The sequence below is a fragment of the Loxodonta africana genome, chromosome 1 (genome assembly GCF_030014295.1).
Source record: "Loxodonta africana isolate mLoxAfr1 chromosome 1, mLoxAfr1.hap2, whole genome shotgun sequence".
Taxonomy (NCBI): Eukaryota; Metazoa; Chordata; class Mammalia; order Proboscidea; family Elephantidae; genus Loxodonta; species Loxodonta africana.
This window is the reverse complement of record NC_087342.1, coordinates 87,377,145-87,397,528: the sequence shown is the minus strand read 5'-3', so window position 1 is coordinate 87,397,528 and position 20,384 is coordinate 87,377,145. Positions and strand designations below refer to the sequence as shown.

The window sequence follows — 20,384 nt, the reverse complement described above, 5'->3', positions numbered from 1 at the left end:
GTATGTTTAACTTATGATGTTGGTGAAGAATATTCAATACGCCATGGACTGCCAGAAGAATGAATAAATCTGTCTTGGAAGAAGTACAGCCAGAATGTTCCTCATAAGCAGGGATGGCAAGACTGTCTCACTCACTTCGTACATGTTTTCAGGAGGGATCAGTCCCTGAAGAAAGACATCATGCTTGGTAAAGTAGAGGGTCAGTGAAAAAGAGGAAGACCCTTGACAAGATGGACTGACACAGTGGCTGCAACAATGGGCTGAAACATAGCAACAATTGTGAAGATGACAGAGACCCAGGCAACATTTCATTCTGTTATGTATAAGGTCACTATAAGTCAGAACCAACTCAACAGAATATAAGAACAACAACGTTCACACAAGGAATGTGAACCTGAATCAACATTAGAAAGCCTATCAACATAATTTAACACATTTGTAGATTATAAAGGAGCCCTAGTACTGCAAACGGTTATGAATTCGGCTCGTAATTGAAAGATTGGCAATTCAAACCCACCCAGTTTTTGACCTGCTTCTGTAAAGATTACAGCCAAGAAAACCCTATGGGGCAGTTCTACTCTGTCACATGGGGTTGCTATGAGTTGTAAACAACTTGACAGCACCTAACTGCAAGTAGACAATTAGGAAAAAACTTATGCTTTTCTCATTGGTCACAAAAAGCACTTGATGAAGGTCAATATGTATTTATGACTACAAAAACTCTAGGAAAATAGGAATAAATAAGAATTGTGTTGAGTTACTAGATGTTACATGTAAAATATTAGGGCAATTGTTACCCATAATGAAAAAACTACTTACGTATTCTCCTTTAAGACCGTAAATAAGAAAAGGGTATCCACTATCACTGTTACCATTTAATGTAGGTCACAAATCTTGGTTAATCCTACTAGGTAAGACACAGAAACATATGATGTAATGGTTAATAAGCAAATGCTAAAACTCTGTATATCCAGAGCCTTTGTATAGAAAAAGAAAGAGAACCAATACGCAAACTGCTCACCAAAGTTGTTGGATAATGATGTAGTAGAACAGGATACAATTCACCAAAACAATAAAGCTTTATCATATCTGGAATTAATATAATAAATATACATAAGATATCTATGTAAAAAATGTTAAACTCTTTAAAAAGGCTTAAAAGATTTAGGCAAATGAAGAGCCATCCAATGCCTTTGGTTGAGATGATATTAAAATGTATCAATTTCTCCCCAAAATAATTTGTAAATTCAATGTAATGGACTTGATAAACTGTTAAAGATTCTATGAAAGTAGTATTTTTCATAATTTTCTATACTAATTTTGGAAAAGAAAAGGAAGAAATTGTTCAATGGCATTAAGATATATCACAAAACCTATGAATGGAATTTGCGTGGAAATTTAATGTTAGGTAAGTGTGGCACTACAATGAATGGCGAATGTTTAGTGATAGTTTCAAACCACCAGATTACAACATTTTGGCAAAAAAATAAAATTAAATTCCTAACTTACGCCTTTTAAAAAGGTGAACTCTAAATGCCTTTAGAAACGAAATTGAAAACTATAAAGTTAAGAGAAGAGGGTAAGAGAATACCTTTGTGATCTACCAGTGAGAAAAGGCTACATAAACAAACCTGAAACTACACAACACCAAACCTAAGAAATTATGGATTGTATCATGACAAAATTAAGGATTTCTTTTCAATTAAGGATTTCTTTTTGAAATACAGATTACTAGAAGGCGTTTGTAAAACCAAAGCTTGTAATGACTGATGATGTCTAAAATAAATAAGTAACTCCTGCAAATGAATAAGAAAACATGAGAAACTTAACAAAGTCTGCATAAATATAGGCAGATTAATAGAAAAAGATACCCAAATGGCTGAGAAAAAATCTCCTTAGAGAGGAAACATTCAAAATTTCTAACAATCCAAGTAATGCAAACTGAAGCAATGATGAGCCACAACTTCACACTCATGAGATTGACAAAAATTAGGAAACTAGATCATATCAAGCAACACAAAGATTAGTAGTATAAAAGGAACCTTTATGTAAAATGTGGCCCAGTGTACAAAAAGTGAAAAAAAACTTAAAGGATGGTACAAATACGATAGAGGAAGGTGGTAGGACTTTGAAGATCAACTTTGTGTAATTTACAATTTGCTGAGAGCTGGTTTTGATCTACCCTAACTCATAATATTTGCTTTTGGAGAGGTCCCTGTTATGGATTGAATGTGTCTCCCCAAAATGTGTGTCAACATGGCTAGGACACGATTCCCAGTATTATGTGGCTGTCCACCATTTACAATCTGATGTGATTATCCTGTGTTGTAAATCCTAAACTCTGTGATGTTAACAAAGCAGGATTAGAAGCAGTTATGTTAATGAGGAAGTACTCAATCTACAGAACTAGTTTGTATCTTCAATTAATCAAGTAGGGAAGAGAGGGACCTTATACCACCAAGAAAGAAGAAATGGCAGCAGAGTGTGTCCTTTGGACCTGGGGTCCTGTACTAAGAAGCTCCTAGACCAGGGAAAGATTAATGAGAGGGACCTTCCCTGAGAACTGACAGAGAGAAAGCCTTCCCCTGGAGCTGAAGCTCAAAATTGGGCTTCTCGCCTCCTAGGCTGTGAGAGAAGAAACTTTTGTTAAAGCTATCCACTTGAGGCATTTCTGTTTTAGCAGCACTGGATAACTAAGACAGTCCCATCTGACTCCCAGGCACTTTCAGGCTGGCAGATAGTTGTAAAAATCTTATATTTTTCATTAGCTTTCCAGAGTGGTAAACCTTCTAGATACATGGCATGGCACTCAGGAATGATGGAATTATATTCTAAAATCATTCTGTGGCATTAGGGACTAAATTGATTTGAAATAGCTTAAGATCATAACACATAGACGGAGAGGGGAATGAAAGTGATGACAGGTAGAGAAAGAATCTCCAGGCACTTTTATTCTTGAGACAATTTTATTAAAAAAAAAAACTTTTTAGAACCCTCACTTCAAAATATTGTGTATCTTACAGAATGTTAAAATATTGTGTTTCAGTTCTAGCTGAGGCCTCAAAGGCTAGAAGCAAACATATGTGCCTATTATTTGTATCCAAAGCAAGGTGGTGGGTCACCAAGTTAAGCAGAGCTTTCAAAGAAGTGGACGTTTATTGGGCTGATTAAGTGGTGTAAGAAGATTTATTTGGTGAGTATTAGTGTGCTGCAAAAGTTCCCCCACCTCCAGAAGGAAATAAGGGTCCTTGCCCTTAACTTAAGCTGAGAGAACCAGTTAGAGAGTTTGATGTCTACCCTGGAGTTTTAGAGCCTAATGACCGATATTCCCTGACAAGGCAGAAAAACCAAAAAACCAAACCCTTTGCCGTCAAGTCGATTCTGACTCATAACGACCGTATAGGACAGAGTAGAACTGACCCTTAGGGTTTCCAAGGAATGCCTGGTGGATTTGAACTGCGGGCCTTTTGGTTAGCAGCCGGAGCTCTTAACCACTATTCCACAAGGTTTCCTGACATGGCAGAGCTGCAAGAAATTAGAGGACTGCTGGATGCTTTTCATTGGTCAATTTGGGCTAGGAAGGAAGGGTTCATCTGGGGCAGTTTAGATTCCATGCAAGACTCCCTGAAGCAGAGCTGTGATGGCAAATGAGCCACTGGAGGACAATCGATACTCAGGGACTGAGGCAGGACTCAGAAGTAGCAAGTCAGGACTTGTGCTCAGTGGTCCCAGTGGGGTGTCTCCAGGGCCCTGGGAAGAGTCCCACGAGATGGGAATTTCTGCATCCAGAAGGCATTGTCACTGCCTACTTCAATCCCATGCACTGGCCTTCAGGGTTTGAGGAGACCCTTGGCACTTAGCTGGAAGGCCCCTCACTCAGGGAGATGCAGACACAGATTCTCCAGGGACCTGCTGCTTTCTTGTGTTCGTAAAAGCAAACCCACAGCAAGGCTTAGGTGTCTGAATGGTAACTTCTGCTCTTTTGCTATATTTTCTATCACAGGTAAGTATTTTTTAATTGCTGTAGTTCCATCACTCTTGGAGATGTACTTTCTATGTCTTGCTCTTTGGATGAGAAACTAAGTAAGTGGGAGAGGGGACTGTAATGACCTGTTTGGTTCCTGGGGAAGGGTTAATGAAGCTGTCTGTTCCACATTCTGGGTGGCAGGGGTAGGCTGAGTATGTGTGAACCAGGGAGTTTCCTTCACTGCAGGCAATTTTGATATTCAAAACAGTCATCAGCTGTTTTGCTAATTCTTTTTTTTCTATTTAAAAAAATTTTTTTTTTTATTTTTGTTGTTAAAAATACACAGCAGAGCATACACCAATTCAACAATTTCTACATGTACAATTCAGTGACATCGATTACATTCCTCAGGTTGTGCAGCCATTCTCGCCCTGTTTTTCTGAGTTGTTCTCCCCCTTAATGTAAACTGACTGCCCCCTAAATTTTCTATCTAACCTCTCAAGTTGTTGCCAATTTCATCTCATACAGATAGTTTGCTGATTCTTTATTAAATAAAAGAAAGTATTTCTTTCTATATATGTTTTTAAAAAAGAGAGACTAAAATGCTACTGGATTGCAGAACATAGTGTCAGAAACACTTTTGTGTGACTTTCTTGCAAGAATTAGTCTTTCATATGGATCTAATATCTTTGCGTGGTAGCTACTGCACCCTTTTATGTTCATTTTACATGTTTGCTATGCAATTTCAGTTTTAAGTAAGGAATTGGATTATACGTTTTTGAGGATCATTGCAATTTAGACTTTCTGTATTTTCCAGGGCCGTTTTCCTTAGAACAGCTTTAATTAAGAGTCATTGGGGCCTTTAGATCTGATCCCTGGATGATGAAAATGATTTTCATCCCTCTACTGACCTAATCACTGACCTAAAGTTGGCAGTTTGAATCTACCCAGTGGTGTTGTGGAATAAAGGCCTGGCAGTCTTCCATAAAGATCAAATCCAAAACAACCTGTACAGCTTAGTTTTACTCTGTAACACGTGGAGTCACCATGAGTTAGAATCGACTCAATGACAATGGTTTTTGGCAAACTTCCCCCTAATTTTCTGGGAGCCTTTCCTTCTGGGACTGTCACAGCAATTCTGGAGACCTTACTATAATGTAAGTCCCTGAAAATATTTTCTTTTTTTTTTTTTCCTTCTATTATATCAGGTTTCCTGGTGTTGGGTAAGGGAGAGGAAAGAATAGTTTTTCTGTATTTATGTGTGAAATGATCTGTGTTTCACATGGAGAATTATGACTCGTAGTCTCGTCTGTGTTTGGCACAATGCTATGCCTATGAGAGGCAGCCATCAATCACGTAGAATAGTTTGAGTATACCTGACAGATATTGGGAAACTCTGGTGGCATAGTGGTTAAGTGCTGCGGCTGCTAATCAAACAGTAGGCAGTTTGAATCCACTAGGTGCTTCCTGGAAGCTCTATGGGGCAGTTTTACCCTGTCCTATAGGGTCTCTATGAGTAGGAATCAACTCGACAGCAATGGGTTTGGTTTGACAGATAATTGTTGTAGATTTGGAGACAAAAGGATTTTTTTTGCTCTTAGTTTCAACACTTGCTAATTGTATGATCTTGTAAGAGTCAGCTGAATTCTATAACTTATATGATAACTTTCCTTATGAGGAACAGTCTGGCAAGAAAATTGGATACCCTGTCTCCACAATGATAATTATTAATCTTAATATGTCCCTTTCCGTCACTTCATACCCAAATTGTATAGGTTGTATCTCCTAATCTCTCTCGGATGCCTTCCTTTCTTTCCAACCCAACTCTCATGACCCTAGTCTAAACTACCAGACCATTTTTCTGGTGTGAACAAACGAAACAGTGAACAGTGGGCTTGTTTTATCTTGCTCTCTTCCAATTCATTGTCCATACATTTGCCAGAGAGACCTTTTTTAGAATACAAACATGAACATCTCACATCCCTGCAATATCTTCCCATTACTATTAGGTCCTCAGTGATTCCAGCCCAACCAGAAAATCCTCCTCTCATTTCTCCTTGCATTCCAGGATCCTGGGCATCCTTTTAGGTCTCATGTTACCTCTGACCTCAGGACATTTGCACAAGCTCTCCTTTTTGTCTAGAAAGCTTTCTGCACCCAACTCATTTTTGCTTAGTTAACTCCTATTCATTTTGGATGAACTCATATTTTCTCAGGAAAGATTTTGATTGAAATTCTCAAAATATTTTTGTTGGATAAAATGAGTAGAAAGGGTTAGGTTAGTGGGTTGGACTAATTCCTCTTCAAAAGTAGAAGGAAAGATTTTTTAAAAAGTGAAGGCGAAGTGAAACATTAAAAAAAGTAAAAAAATTAGGAGTGGGAAAAAAGATGGTTTAAAGGACAGGATTTGGGGATTCTTCTGTTGGTGGAATAAAAGTTGTAACAGAGAAGTCATTTGGTTCTAGTAAGTACCCTATTAAGAGAATTTAAATCTTTCTCTGACATGTCCCTTCTCTCCACTGAAAGCATCCACGCTAGTTCACAAGGAAAGAAGATAGCAATTAAGATATAAATAAACCTTCTTCGAAATTTGGAATTCCAATGCATATTTGTGTGCAGCTGAGGGCATGCAATGAAGAATATTATTTACCTGCGTACAGAACAACTTACCCACATTCATTTGTTCAATCATGTTTCGTTTACCTCTTTAGCTTTTATAATGTCTCAAACACCAGGTAACAAAACTAATTTTTTTTCCTTGAATTAGCACTTCAGCATTTTAAACCAAGGAATTTTAACTACAATCATTCTAATTTTATCAAGCATTTTTATTAACTGACTTGAACAAAACTCTAGAATATTATAATTATAATATTACCTACAGCGGGGCCAGGAGATAAGTAACTCTACTGGAAATCAATTGTCCCAACAAACACGTTCAAGTACAAGACCTATTTTTTAGTAATAATCATTCTCAAAGTATTTTAAGGACAGCACTTTGCCATTAACAGACAGGAACACAAGCCATAAAAGTTTGTAACTAATAAAAATAATCCAATTTTATGAACCAAAATTATATTAAAAATCAGAGAAGTATTTTTTTAAGAGCATTCTACACCTAATCTTCACTTACCAACTTTCTCATTATCCGACATTTTGCATTTACAACAATAGTAAAAAATCTACTATCTGACTATTGTGCATTATAATGATGTATGTGTGGCAGTAACAATGCCAAGGTGTGAATCAAAAGTACTGCTGGCTGTGATGGTTTAGGTTATGTGTCAACTTGGCTGGGCCATGATTCCCAGTGGTTTGGCAGTTATGTAATGATGTAATTTGACACTTATGTAATGACGTAATGTGGCAGTTATGTAATGACTTAATTTGGCAGTTATGTTATGATGCATCATCCTCCATTTTGTGATCTGATGTGGTCATCCTCCTTACTCGCATAATGCTGATTTTCACGTAAGGATCTGGTCTTTGGAGCCTAAATCATTTAGGACTGGTATATTGTTATCAGTTAAGAGAAATTAAACTTTTAGTCACTCAACAGAAAATATATTACCCACGGAGAGGATAAAGCTGTCTTTTTTACCTGCTGGCTGTCAAACTCTGCCAGATGTTTTATATCTGAGACTCAGTGTTTTCCTCTGAAAAATGAATATAATATTATTACTGATCTCAGAAGATTTTGATGTAAAGAGTAATGAGATGCTCCCTGGAAAGTCCTCAAAGATTATCATGCTTTTTTTTGCAGCATTTACAATGATTTGGCCACACAAACACTGAATCCAGCCATCAGCCAAATGGCTCTTGGGTTTTAAAGACTGATGGCCTACACCAGTAGGTCTCTAATTTTATTGGTATGAGTCTCTCAGAAATTTTATTAAAATACAGCTCGCCTGACCCAAATTTCAGGAAATCTAATTCAGTATGCTTTTGACTGATATTTATAGCAGCAAAAATTAATAAATAAGGCATCATAAACATCGATCCATAAGGGTGGGATAAAGTGGCACAGATAATTAAGCACTCAGCTACTAACTGAAATTTGGAGGTTCAAGCCCAGCCAGAGGGACCTCAGAAGAAAACTTGGCAATCTACCTCCAAAAAAATAACAGCCATTGAAAACCATATGGAGTACAGCTCTACTCTGAAACACATGGGTTGCCATGAGTTGCAATCAACTCAACGGTAACTGGTTTTACTGGTATATGAAAGATTTGCTGTGTTCATATGAAGAATTGCACATAACTCAAAGATTATGTTTCAGGAGTGTTTAATCACCATCGGACTTGATCACAATATGAATATATATGCACAGAAAATTGATTAGAAAGACATACACTAAAACATAGGTAGACATTTTCTCTAGTGTAGATATTAAAGATTTTTAATGTTCTCATTTTCATTTTATATTTTTCAAACATTCTGAAATGAACACTATTAATTTTAATCAGAAAAAAAAAATCAAAGACAATAGAGTTGGGAAATATCTGCGGTGTGATGATGGATCGCTTTTACGTGGTCTTTCTAGCCTTGGTCTTATAAATCCCACCCAAGTAATTGGGCAGGACTGTGTAGATATGTAAATTGTGGCCCCCCAAAGGGATTGGTCGGTTTTACCATCCGAATAGGCTTGAAATGAACCACCCCAGAGGCAGGAAAGAGAGGAGGAACCCAGCACCACCAAGGAAGAAGTCACAGAGCGTCCTTTGGACTTGGGATGCCTGAGCTGAGAAGCTCCTGGAACCAGGAGACAGAGAAAGAGAATTGTTATCACTAAACGCAGTGAAAAGTAGCAGCAGGAGATGGCGCAGTGGGCTCTCTGGCCTGTGGAGAAAGAAAGCTGAGTGCTTTTGGGCAGAGGTCTAGGGCCAGGGAGAGGCATGCTTGCAAACAGGGCTGGGAAAAGGCTGTCCTGATGGAAGAACTGTATCCTTGAGTGTTTCTGAGCATGAACCGTAACTTGATACTTCCCAAATAAGCCCAGAATCATGAGTATGGTCTGTAATTCATTGCGATGAATTACCGAACCCAGCAGAGAAGTAGAGAGTGCCATGGAAGGGACGGTTGGTGTCAGAATTAGTTAAGATGGTGGAGATAGGAGGCATGTCTGAACTCCACCTCATAGGAATCAGCCTTGGGCATTAATCTTGATTCTCCTTCTCCCTTGTGAAGTTATAAGAGGTCACACAGTGCCCCCATACATTTTTATCCATTTAAATATGAGCCTACCATATCTCTCAAAACAACTTTAAAGTAATTTATAACCGGGGGTGAGAGGATGACTGTACGGTAACTTTTGTTTTTCCAACGATTTAGAAATTGGAAAAGTCGTCTCTAAAGAATGAACTGGGGATTTACATGTAAGCTCCAAACCTGTTGCCGTTGAAGTTGATTCCAACTCATAGCGACCCCATAGGACAGACTAGAACTGCCCCATAGGGTTTCCAAGGAGCACCTGGTGGATTTAAACTGCCAACATTTTTGTTAGCAGCTGTGGCTCTTTAACCACTATAACACCAGAGTTTCCGTAATTTTCAGGATAGTTGAGATAGTAGATCACATTGAGTTTGTGAAATTCTTTTTGACCCAATTCTCTTTGCTATCAAAGATTTAGTAAGAAAGTTACTAAGTATTCTAATGACCATATTGATGAGTTGTTATTGAAGTAAAGTGACTAAGAGTGGTTGGCCTGGGAACCAGGGATATGCTATTCTCGTAGTTATCATGATTGAACAGAGAAGTATTCAGGAAAACCTGGAAATGTCAGAGTGAGGGCAAGAACAAAAACTCAGGGAAATACGTAGCGAATATGCTTCTATGCAAAGCTCAATGTTATCCTCTATAAAGCCATTTCACATAGCTACACAGAAAAGAGGCCAGGATAGGAAAAGGGAGAGAGAAAGAGAAAGAGAGGTGAAACATTGGCTATATTTACATCTACATGGGTGATAAGTAGGAGCTATGGTTTGTGCAGGGGTGCTGCTCCTCTGGGTATGAATCTGATGTAGATGCTGATGATTTTTGTTTTTAACATTTTTGTTTTTTTGTTTTTCAGACCATTGCTACTGCAGCATATCATCACTGTAATCTATGCGTCCCATTGCCCAGTTCCCAAAAAGAAACCAGGCAACATCATGGAAGGAAAGAATCAAACAGCTCTATCTGAATTCATCATCTTGGGATTCTGCAACCTAAATGAATTACAGTTTTTACTATTCACCGTCTTCTTTCTGACTTATATCTGCACTTTGGGAGGGAATATATTCATTATGTTAGTGACTAGGGCTGATCCACACCTACACATTCCCATGTATTACTTTCTAGGGAACTTGGCCTTTCTTGACATCTGCTGCACCACCACCAATGTCCCCCAGATGATGGTGCATCTCCTATCTCAGAAGAAAAGCATTTCCTATGGGGGATGTGTGGTTCAAATTTTTGCATTCATTTTCTTTGTAGGATCAGAGTGTCTCCTCCTGGCAGCAATGGCATATGATCGTTACATTGCAATCTGCAAACCTTTAAGGTATTCAGTTATTATGAACAAAGTACTGTATAGCCAGTTAGCAGCCTCATGCTGGACTGGTGGTTTTCTCAACTCAGTGGTGCACACCGTACTGACATTCCACCTGCCCTTCTGTGGCAACAACCAGATTAATTATTTCTTCTGTGACATCCCGCCTTTGCTGCTTTTGTCTTGTGGGGACACATCTGTCAATGAACTGGCATTGCTTTCCACTGGAGTCTTCATTGGTTGGACTCCTTTCTTGTTTATCATCTTTTCCTACCTTTACATAATCTCTACCATCTTGAAAATTCAATCATCAGAAGGGAGGAAAAAAGCCTTTTCTACATGTGCCTCCCATCTGGTCATTGTCCTTCTCTACTATGGCAGTGCCATCTTCACCTATGCTCGGCCCATCTCATCTTACTCATTAGAGAAAGACAGACTGATCTCAGTATTGTACAGTGTTGTAACTCCCATGCTAAACCCTATAATTTACACACTGAGGAATAAGGACATCAAAGAGGCCGTGAAAGTCGTGGGAAGGAAGTGGTAGCCATCAACATCCCTCTTTTGATATATAACATTCACTTACCTGTGATCAATATTCTTTTATTAGAAAATTCACTTTTTACCAGCTGGCTGTTTCTAGTGATGCTCAATTTATAAGTTGATTGCAATGATGGGACAGATATTGAACAGTTGGCACACTCAACCTTAGTGTACATGTTCTTGAGTTTTTGTTGGTCCTGTGGTGAGAGACAAAGATGCTAACTTCTTTATTTTTTTTAGGTGCTACCTTCTTATGGATCCTTTCCATTCCTGAATTCTCTATCCAAAAGAGTAATATTTGTTTGATGGGCTTCATCTTTTGGCGCTTTCCTTCCTTCTCCATATTATTCCCTGCATGTTGAGGAGAAGTGAAAGATTTTCTCCTCATGATCATTTTATATGTTAATCATATTTCTGTATATTTAAGTCATGCTTTTGACCTTTCCCTACTGTTGCTAGGTAGCAGGGATTCAGTTGCGACTTATAATGACCGTATGTGCAACAAAACAAAACACTGCCGGGTCCTGAACCATTCTCACAATTGTTGCTACATTTCTGCCCATCGTTGTAGTCACTGTTAATCCACCTCTTTAGGACCCTCCACTTTACCAAGCATGGTGTCCTTCTCCAGGGTCTGGTCCCTCCTGATAACATGTCTAATGTACATAAGACGTTCTTCTTAATAAAGCATAATCACCAATAAGTTAAATTCATATATGTTCACATTATATATATATATATACTGATTTTGACAGAAGTATATGAATTATGAAGTGATGGTGCATCTCCATATATGCTGGCAATTAATTTTAATTTTATTATCTACTGCATGGGCCAAAGGTAGCTTATCTTCATGTTGGAAGGAATACAATCTTATTTTCTCAATTCTACCAGCCTTACTTACTCTATCTAAAAGGTGGAATTTCCTAAAAGACTTTTTCCAAGAATAAATCCGTAAGACATGTTACTATTTTATAAGGTATCTTAAGTTTAGGAAACTACTTTCTAAATATTTGGAAAACAAAAAACAGAGAGAAATATATAGAAAAGCAGCATAATTTTTTAGGACAATAAAAGTTTTGCTACATAATAATTAAATTTAGAAAAAAGAGTAGGAATTACATCTACTAAAAAGAAAAGTACTAAATCACTAGTTTTATATATTATGTACCATGTAAGGAACTGTTGTGAAGACAAATTAGTGAGAAGACAGAGGGGTGCAAGAGAGAAAGAAATGCAGAAAAGGGAGAGAAATGTTAAAGATAAGAGACTTAGAGATGACAAGAAAGGGAAATAAATAACTCACAATGCAAGAATTTAAGAGATGGAAAGACAGGTAGGAAAAAAGAGGTCCAGAGCCTGGAACTAGATGAGAGACCTAGTATCTTCCTCACCCATTCTCTCGGTACCATCTTCTTCTTATTCCTGTTGCCTCCCTGTGATAAGGCCAATTTGTAGCTTACACAGTTTGCTGCCTCAGTATTCATTAATTCCTTCTAGTTGTCCTTTCATCTGCTTTCCGACACGGCCATTCGTATTTCATCACATGGTCTCTCAATATTTGTTTCTAACTAGCACTCTGTGCCATGCCCTATGGGTATCCTGTGATAAAAACTGATTACTATCTGGTAACCCAGTCTCTTAACAGCCACAGTTACCCTTCCTGACCATGCCCTGTGATAAAATTTCTCCTTTTTCCTCCACTAATGCACTAGAAATCTTTTTAATTGACCGATAAGACTTTAGCACACATGAACCCTGAGACTTGGCCTTATTTGGCCTATACATGCCCACTACTACAATTTCAGCTTGTAGTTGCTTTGTCTCTGAGTCGAACCCCTTGTGTGGCCCTGCATGGAGGCATGTAGTAGTTTTCTCTCTGGGGACCTACCTGTGAGTGTGAAATTCTATATGTTACAGAGTAGAACTGTTCCATTGGGTTTTTTTTTTTTTTTTACTGTAATTGTTAGGAAAGCAGATCCTTCTTCTGTGGTGCAACTTGATGGATTCAAACACCCAACCTTTAGGTTTGTAGCTGAGCGAAAATTGTTTGCATCACCCAGAAACCTATACATTTTGTATTCCCTACATTCCCTAGTTTGATATTTTAGTCACTGTAAGATATTATTCTAGGACATTATGTTTGTTGAATAGATGAATGGAGCAGAAAGAGGGGGAGTGTGATTTAGTTGGTTATAAAATTTATTTTAATTTTAAGTTGAAGCATGTGTTCTTTACTTGATCAGACAGTTCTAGTCCTTTTTATTAACACGTATTTCTTACCCATACCTCACACCATACACAAAAACTAATTCAAATGGATCAGAGACCTAAATATAAAACCAAAATCTGTAAAGATCAAGGAAGAAAAAAATAGGGTCAAAGCTAGGGCCCTAATATATGGCCTAAATAGGATACAAACTATAATGAACAATACACAAATACAGAAGATAAGTTAGATAACCGGAATCTTCTAAAAATTAAACATTTATGCTCATCAAAATACTTCACCAAAAGAATAAAAAGAGAATCTACAGATTGGGGAAAAAAATTGGCTATGACATAACTGACAAAGGTCTAGTCTCTAAAATCTAGGAAAATCCAACACCTCTACAATAAAAAGACTAAGAGCACAGAGAGGATAGTTGAAGAATTGGTGACAGAGAAGTTCTCTACTATCATGAATGATAAAAAGCTGACCATTCAAGAAGCTCCACGAACCCCATATAGGATAGACCCCAAAAGAAAAACACTGAGGCATATCATAATCACACTCACTAAAACCAAAGACAAAGAAAAAATCCTGAGAGCAGCTAGAGAAAAACAAAAAGTTATGTAGAGAGGAGAAACAATAAGACTAAGCTCTGATTATTTGACAGAAACCGTGCAGGCAAGAAGGCAATGGGATGACATATACAAACCTTGAAAGCAAAAAATTGCTTTTTTGTTGTTATTATTGGTAGTTTTTTAATTACCTTTTCAATCTCTTCTTTTGTTATGGGTTTATTTAGTTGTTCTACCTCTGTGTCAGTTTAGGTATGTAGAGTGTTTCTACAAATTCATCCATTTCTTTTAGGATTTCAAATGTGTTAGAGTATAATTTTTTATATTAATCTGATATGATTCTTTTAATTTCAGTTGGATCTGTTATGATATGGCCCATCTCATTTCTTGTTTGGATTATTTGCTTCCTCTTCTGTTTTTCTTTTGTCAGTTTGGCAATTGGCTTAACAATTTTGTTAAATTTTTTCAAAGAATCAGCTTTTGGTCTTGTTAGCTCTTTCAATTGTTTTTCTGTTCCCCCCCCAAAATTTTTTTTTTCTTATTTCCTGTAATTTTGCTCTAATTGTTTTTATTTGCTTTCTACTGGTGCCTGAGGGTTTCTTTTGTTGTTCGTTTTCTATTTGTTCAAGTCGTAGGGGCAATTCTTTGATTTTGGCTCTTTCTTCTTTTTGTATGTGTGCATTTATTGATATAAATTGACCTCTGAGCACTGTTTTCACTGTGTCCCAAAGGTTCTGATAGGAAGTGTTCCCATTCTCATTGGATTCTATGAATTTCTTTATTCCATCCTTAATGACTTCTATAACCCATTTGTTTTAGAGCAGGGTATCGTTCATTTTCTGTGTGTTTGATTTCTTTTCCCTGCTTTTTCTGTTATTGATTTCTTCTTTTATGGCCTTATGGTCAGAGAAGATGCTTTGTAATATTTCAATGTTTTGGATTCTGTGAAGGCTGGGATTATGACCTAATATGTGGTCTAGTCTAGAGAATGTTCTTTGTGCACTGGAAAAGGAAGTATACTTGGCTGCTGTTGCATGGAGTGTTCTGTGTACCTCTATGAGGTCAAGTTAGTTGACTGTGGCATTTAGATCTTCTGTGCATTTATTGAGCTTCTTTCTGGATATCCTTTCCTTCACTAAAAGTGGTGTGTTGACGTCTGCTACTATTACTGTGGAGCTATCTCACTTTTCAGTGCTGTTTAGAATTTGTTTTATGTATCTTGAAGCCCTGTCATTGTGTGCATATATACTTAATATGGTTATATCCTCTTGTTATAAAAAAAAAAAAATTTTTTTTTTCTTGTTATATTGTCCCTTAAATCATTATATAGTGTCTTTCCTTATCATTTGTGGTGGATTTAATTTAAATTCTATTTTGTTGGAAATTAATATTGCCACTCCTGCTCTTTTTTGATTGTTGTTTGCTTGATACATTTTTTTCCTATCCTTTGAGTTTTAGTTTATGTGTGTCTCTAAGTCTAAGGTGTGTCTCTTTTAGGCAGTGTATAGACATATCTTTTATATATATATATACATTCTGCCACTTTCTGTCTCTTTATTGGTGCCTTTAGTCCATTTACATTCAGCGTAATTATGGATAGGGATGAGTTTAGTGCTGTCATTTTAATGTCTTTTTGTGTGTGTTGTTGCCAGTTTCTTTTTCCTATGTAATTTTTTGTGCTGAGTAATTAATTTTTATATATCATCTTTTCCTCGTATTTGTTCTTGCTGATTTTGTTTCTGCTGAGTTTTTATTTTTTTCTTGTATTTTATTTTGATGAGTAGGATTGTTAGTCGCCTTTGTGGTTACCTTAATATTTACCCCTATTTTTCTAAGTTTAAACCTAACTTTTATTTCTTTATATCACCTTGACTTCCTATCCATATGAAAGATCTATGACTACAATTCTTAATCTTTATTGTTTTAATGTTTTCTTTTTTTTAAGATAATGACATCACTGAGTCCTTGCTTTGAGCATTTTTTAAATCTTGATATATTTTTGTGATTTCCCTATCTGGGTTGACATCTGGTTGCTCTGTTCTGTGTTCTAGTCTTGGGTCGATATCTGATATTATTGATTTTCTAACCAGAGGATTCCCTTTACTATTTCTTATAGTTTTGGTTTGGTTTTTATGAATTCCCTAAGCTTCTGTTTATCTGCAAATATCCTAATTTCACCTTCATATTTGAGAGAGTTTTGCTGGATATATGATACTTGGCTGGTAAATTTTTTCCTTCAATGTTTTATATAAGTCATTCCATTGCCTTTTTGCCTGCATGGTTTCTGCCGAGTAGTCTGAGCTTATTCTTATTGCCTCTTTCATTTGTAGGTGACTTTTCGTTTATCCCTAGCTGGTCTTAAAATTCTCTGTACATATTTGGTTTTGGCAAGTTTAATATAACATATCTTGGTGGTTTTCTTTTGAAGTCTACCTTAAGTGGAGTTTGATGAGCATCTTGGATAGATATCTTTTCTCTTTCACAATATCACAGAAGTTTTCTGCCAACAATTCTTCAACAATTCTCTCTGTATTTTCTGTTCTTGAGTAATCTTTTTCAGTTCCTTCAACCGTTTTGTCTGTGTGTTCCTTGGCTTGTTCTGCATTTTGCCTGATCTCATTCCTGATGTCTTCAAGAGTTCTGTGCATTAGCCTTTTGTATTCTGCATCTGGTAATTCCAGGAAAACACCTTCATCTGTAAGACTCCTTGATTCTATGATTTGAGAGCTTGTTGAAACATTCATGGTCTGCTTCTTTACGTGATTTGATATTCACTGTTGTCTCTGAGCCACCTATAAATTATTGTATTACTTTATCATATGTTTGCTTACTGCACCCTAGCTTCTTGCTTTGTTTTATTTTAATATACCCAAATAGGCTGCTTGAGTGAGCTAGCTTGATTACTTTTGTCTTTGAAGCTCTAACGTCCTGTCACCAGATAGCTAGAGCTATTACCAGGTATAGGAGTCTAGAAGTCCATTCACTTTCCTTGTATGGATTCAGCTTAGGAGGAGGGACTTGGTCATCAAGTGTGTGGTACAGGCTCTGTCCTACAGTCTTAGAGGGGCAGGGATGATTGTTGTAGATACAGGTATTTGGGTACAGCAGGGGGTTATGCTCTGAATAAGGCAGGGGCTGACAACCCTCCCCCAAGTGTCTGTAAGTAAAGCATGTCAATGTCCCCTAGAGTGCACAGGTGGGTGGGTTGTGCAGCAGACCACGGGCACCCAATGCTTTTGATCATAAGGACTGGGAGGTACCACTTAGTCTTGGACCCCTGTCTATGGTGGCTAGATGACCTGGGTGGAGCCACCAGTCCTTAGGCCCCTGATGTGGGTAGGTGAGGACCCTGTTTAATAGGCAAAGCACTATCAAACATCAAACACCCACCTCTCCACCGCACAGCCGAACCAGTTGCACTCTGCCAACAAGGGCATATTCTCCTAAAATGGGTCCACACAGGCCCATGCAGGGGGGAAGATATTCAAAGTCCACAGATCATTTGTGCCTCGACAGGAGCTGCTTCTGTCATGAGCTTCCCAGCTTAGTGGAGCTTGCATATTATCTTCTCCCCCAATCATGAATTTATTCCTTCTCCAAGCCCAGGAGAGTGGCTCAGGGTGTGCAGCAGAACGTATGTCAGGTCCAGGGAAATTGACAGCCACTGGATCTGGCTTGGAGGCTGGGGGCACGATAAAATAAATGCATGAACTTAGCTTTTGCCTACAGCACCATTCTTCTCTGGTTCTGGAGGTGTGAGTAGGCTGTGCAGTTCACTGTCTCCCCCTGAGGAAACTGCATCGGGAACACTACCACAAGCCCCACCGTGGTCACTCCAAGGAATGGTGCTTGAGGATCTGCGCTATTCAGGTCCAGCAACTCCTCACCGCTTCTGAACCATTTCTCCCTCCCTCTGCTGCTCAGTCCATTTTCTAACTTTGCCTTTGATGTCCTGGTCTCCTAGCTTGCCATGTATTTAATCTTCCACTTTTTTGTGGGTGTCTTTGTTGCAATAGGGATCATGGAAGTGTCTGAATACCCCCAAATCTTGGCTCCCAGGAATGTGCTTCTTAACTCAGTCATGTAAATGAGACCAAATGGGCCATGCCTGTCCACAAGCAAGGATGAGAATGTACAAAGGGACAGGAAAACAGGGTGAATGGAAATCAGGAAATTGGAGTGAAGAAGGGGAGAGTGTTGACTCATTGTGGCAATTGCAATCAATATTATAAAAATTTTTAGAATAAATTGTTGAATGAGAAACTAATTTTGATCTGCAAATATTCACCTAAAGCACAGTAAATAAAGTGGGGGGGGAGGGGAATGCAGAACAGAATTTCAAATTCTCACGGACTTCAGACTTCCTGGAGCCATGGAGAGTGGATGAACCCCTGAAACTATTGCCCTGAGAAAATCTTTAAACCTTAAACCAAAAATATTCCCTAGAAGTGTCTTAAAAGTTAAAAATATTTTAGCTTAACTAGTAACAAAGGTCTGCCTTGAGCATTATGCTGTTTTAAGAACTATCTGTATGGGATCGAATTAAAAACAGCAACTGGAAAGATTAGATAGGAACCTTTAGGTGGCAGTGAGTTTATGTTAGTGGAAGAGGAACAATTCAGAAAAACAGGGTGAGAATAATTGCACAACTTGAAGAATGTAATAACTGTCGCTAAATTGCATATGTAGAAAATGCTGAATTGCTGTATGATTTGCTGAGTATGTATGTTCTCAACAACAAAAAATACAATTACTTAAAAAAAAAAGCTCTGAGGAAGATTTTTCACACCACATTCTTTCTCACCACACACACCAGTTGTTGTCAAGTCAGTTCCAACTCATGGCAACTCCATAGGGTTTTTACTGGCTTTGATCTTTTTGAAAATAGATTACCACATCTTCCAAAGTATTTTTCGGAGTACCAGAATACCAAATTTTTGATTAGCTGTTGAGTGCTTAACCATTAGTGTCACCCAGAGACTCCATGTTCTTTCTAGTAACAGCAAAATTTTGAGGAAATACTTTTATTTGAAACAATTTACCTATGGTAATTGTTGAAAACCCATTCTTCCTATATCAGTCTTTGAATGTGGTAGTGTGAGTAAGTGTGTGTAGAAGCGCCAAATGGTTCCATCTCAGAAGCTTTTGCCAATATGTCTTTTTCTTCATAATGCTTGGTGTCATGTGACTTGAGGATGAAGGATATTAAAAGAGTTTTGAAGACTTGGAAAGAAATTATTATTAGACTCTGTCACTCTTAGGAGCAGCCCTGGTGGCACAATAGTTAAGAGCTCAGCTGCTAACAAAAAGATCAGGAGTTTGAATCCACCAGCTGGTGCTTAGAAACCCTATGCAGCAATTCTACTCTCTCCTTTAGAGTTAACTCGTTGGCAACGTATTCGATGTTTTTTTTTTCATCATCCTTAGGTAGAGCTACAGGGTCTAATTTTGAACTGGACTGTCTCTGCTCATTGGAAACCCTGTGGGGCAGTTCTACTCTGTCCTGTAGAGTCATTATGAGTCGGGATCGGCTCGGAAGCAATAGGTTTTTGGGGGAGTTGTAGATTTCAGAGACTTCAGTTTCCTCTAGTGTCCTTGTTTTTTGTCTCTCCAGCTGTCTTTGAATTTCCTTAGAGACACATTCTTAATTAGTGTCTAAGCCCTGAAGTTCTTCCAGCTGTGAAATATTGTTATTATATAGTAATCTTATTAATGTGGTAGTTAAGTGTGGGAGGAGAAGAATCATTCTATATTTTTAAGATTAGGTCTGAGCCTTTTAAGGGGCCTGTGGCCCTGGACTGTGACTTTTGTAAGTGCTTCTCAGTTTTTCTCTCCCTAGGTGAGACGGGAAGGCTAGAGCTGGCTGGAGGTGACTGGGCATTTTCCTTTCTCCTTGTTGGATAGGGCCTTGGTAAAGTAGTTACCCTTCGATATAAAGACTGCTCTGGCTTATTTCTAAACAGTTATTTTCCAGTCTTCCTAACCAAAGAAGAGGGATTTTCCTCTGATCTTTACTGTGAGAACCTAGTGGGACTCCTGGAGGTAAAACCCACAAAAGTGTGGTGCCCCCCCCCCCCTCGACTGGGCCCCATGTAAGTTTTTAACTCTCAAGCTAGTCCATACTGAACCTTCAAGAATTTGTTGATGTTACCGTTTGTGATGGTTAAGATTGTTTGTCAACTTGGTGGGGCCGTGATTCTCAGTGTTTATATATGATCACCCTTACGATGGGATCTGCTATGAGTAGCCAGTCAGTTGAAAGGGAGTTTCCTTGGCGGTGTGGCCTGCACCTGAATATAAGTGGATATTCTTCTTTTTGTCCTTTCTGGATCCTTCAGCTGCCTCCTGTCTGTCTGACCTCTGGTTGTTAGGTCTTGAGCAATCAGCTTATCTGCCAATCTTGGGATTAGTAGATCTTCACAGCTTGTGAGTGGAGGAGCCCTACTTTCCAGGCTGCCAGTCTTGGGTTCACCAGCCCCTGCAGCTACACGAATCAGAAGCCTTATGGTCTTCCTGCCAATCTTGGGATTTGTTGATATTCACAGTCTGTTTTGTAATTAA

General features: G+C 38.2%; 1 protein-coding gene across 1 annotated transcript; it reads left to right on the top strand.

The window, feature by feature from the left end:
* Positions 1-9,253: 9,253 nt before the first annotated feature.
* LOC100670573 (olfactory receptor 5V1) lies at positions 9,254-11,532 on the top strand. Its single transcript, XM_023540867.2, has one exon. The coding sequence runs from the start codon at positions 9,991-9,993 to the stop codon at positions 11,041-11,043; it is 1,053 nt and encodes a 350-aa protein (XP_023396635.2). The 5' UTR covers positions 9,254-9,990; the 3' UTR covers positions 11,044-11,532.
* The last annotated feature ends 8,852 nt before the right edge of the window (positions 11,533-20,384 follow it).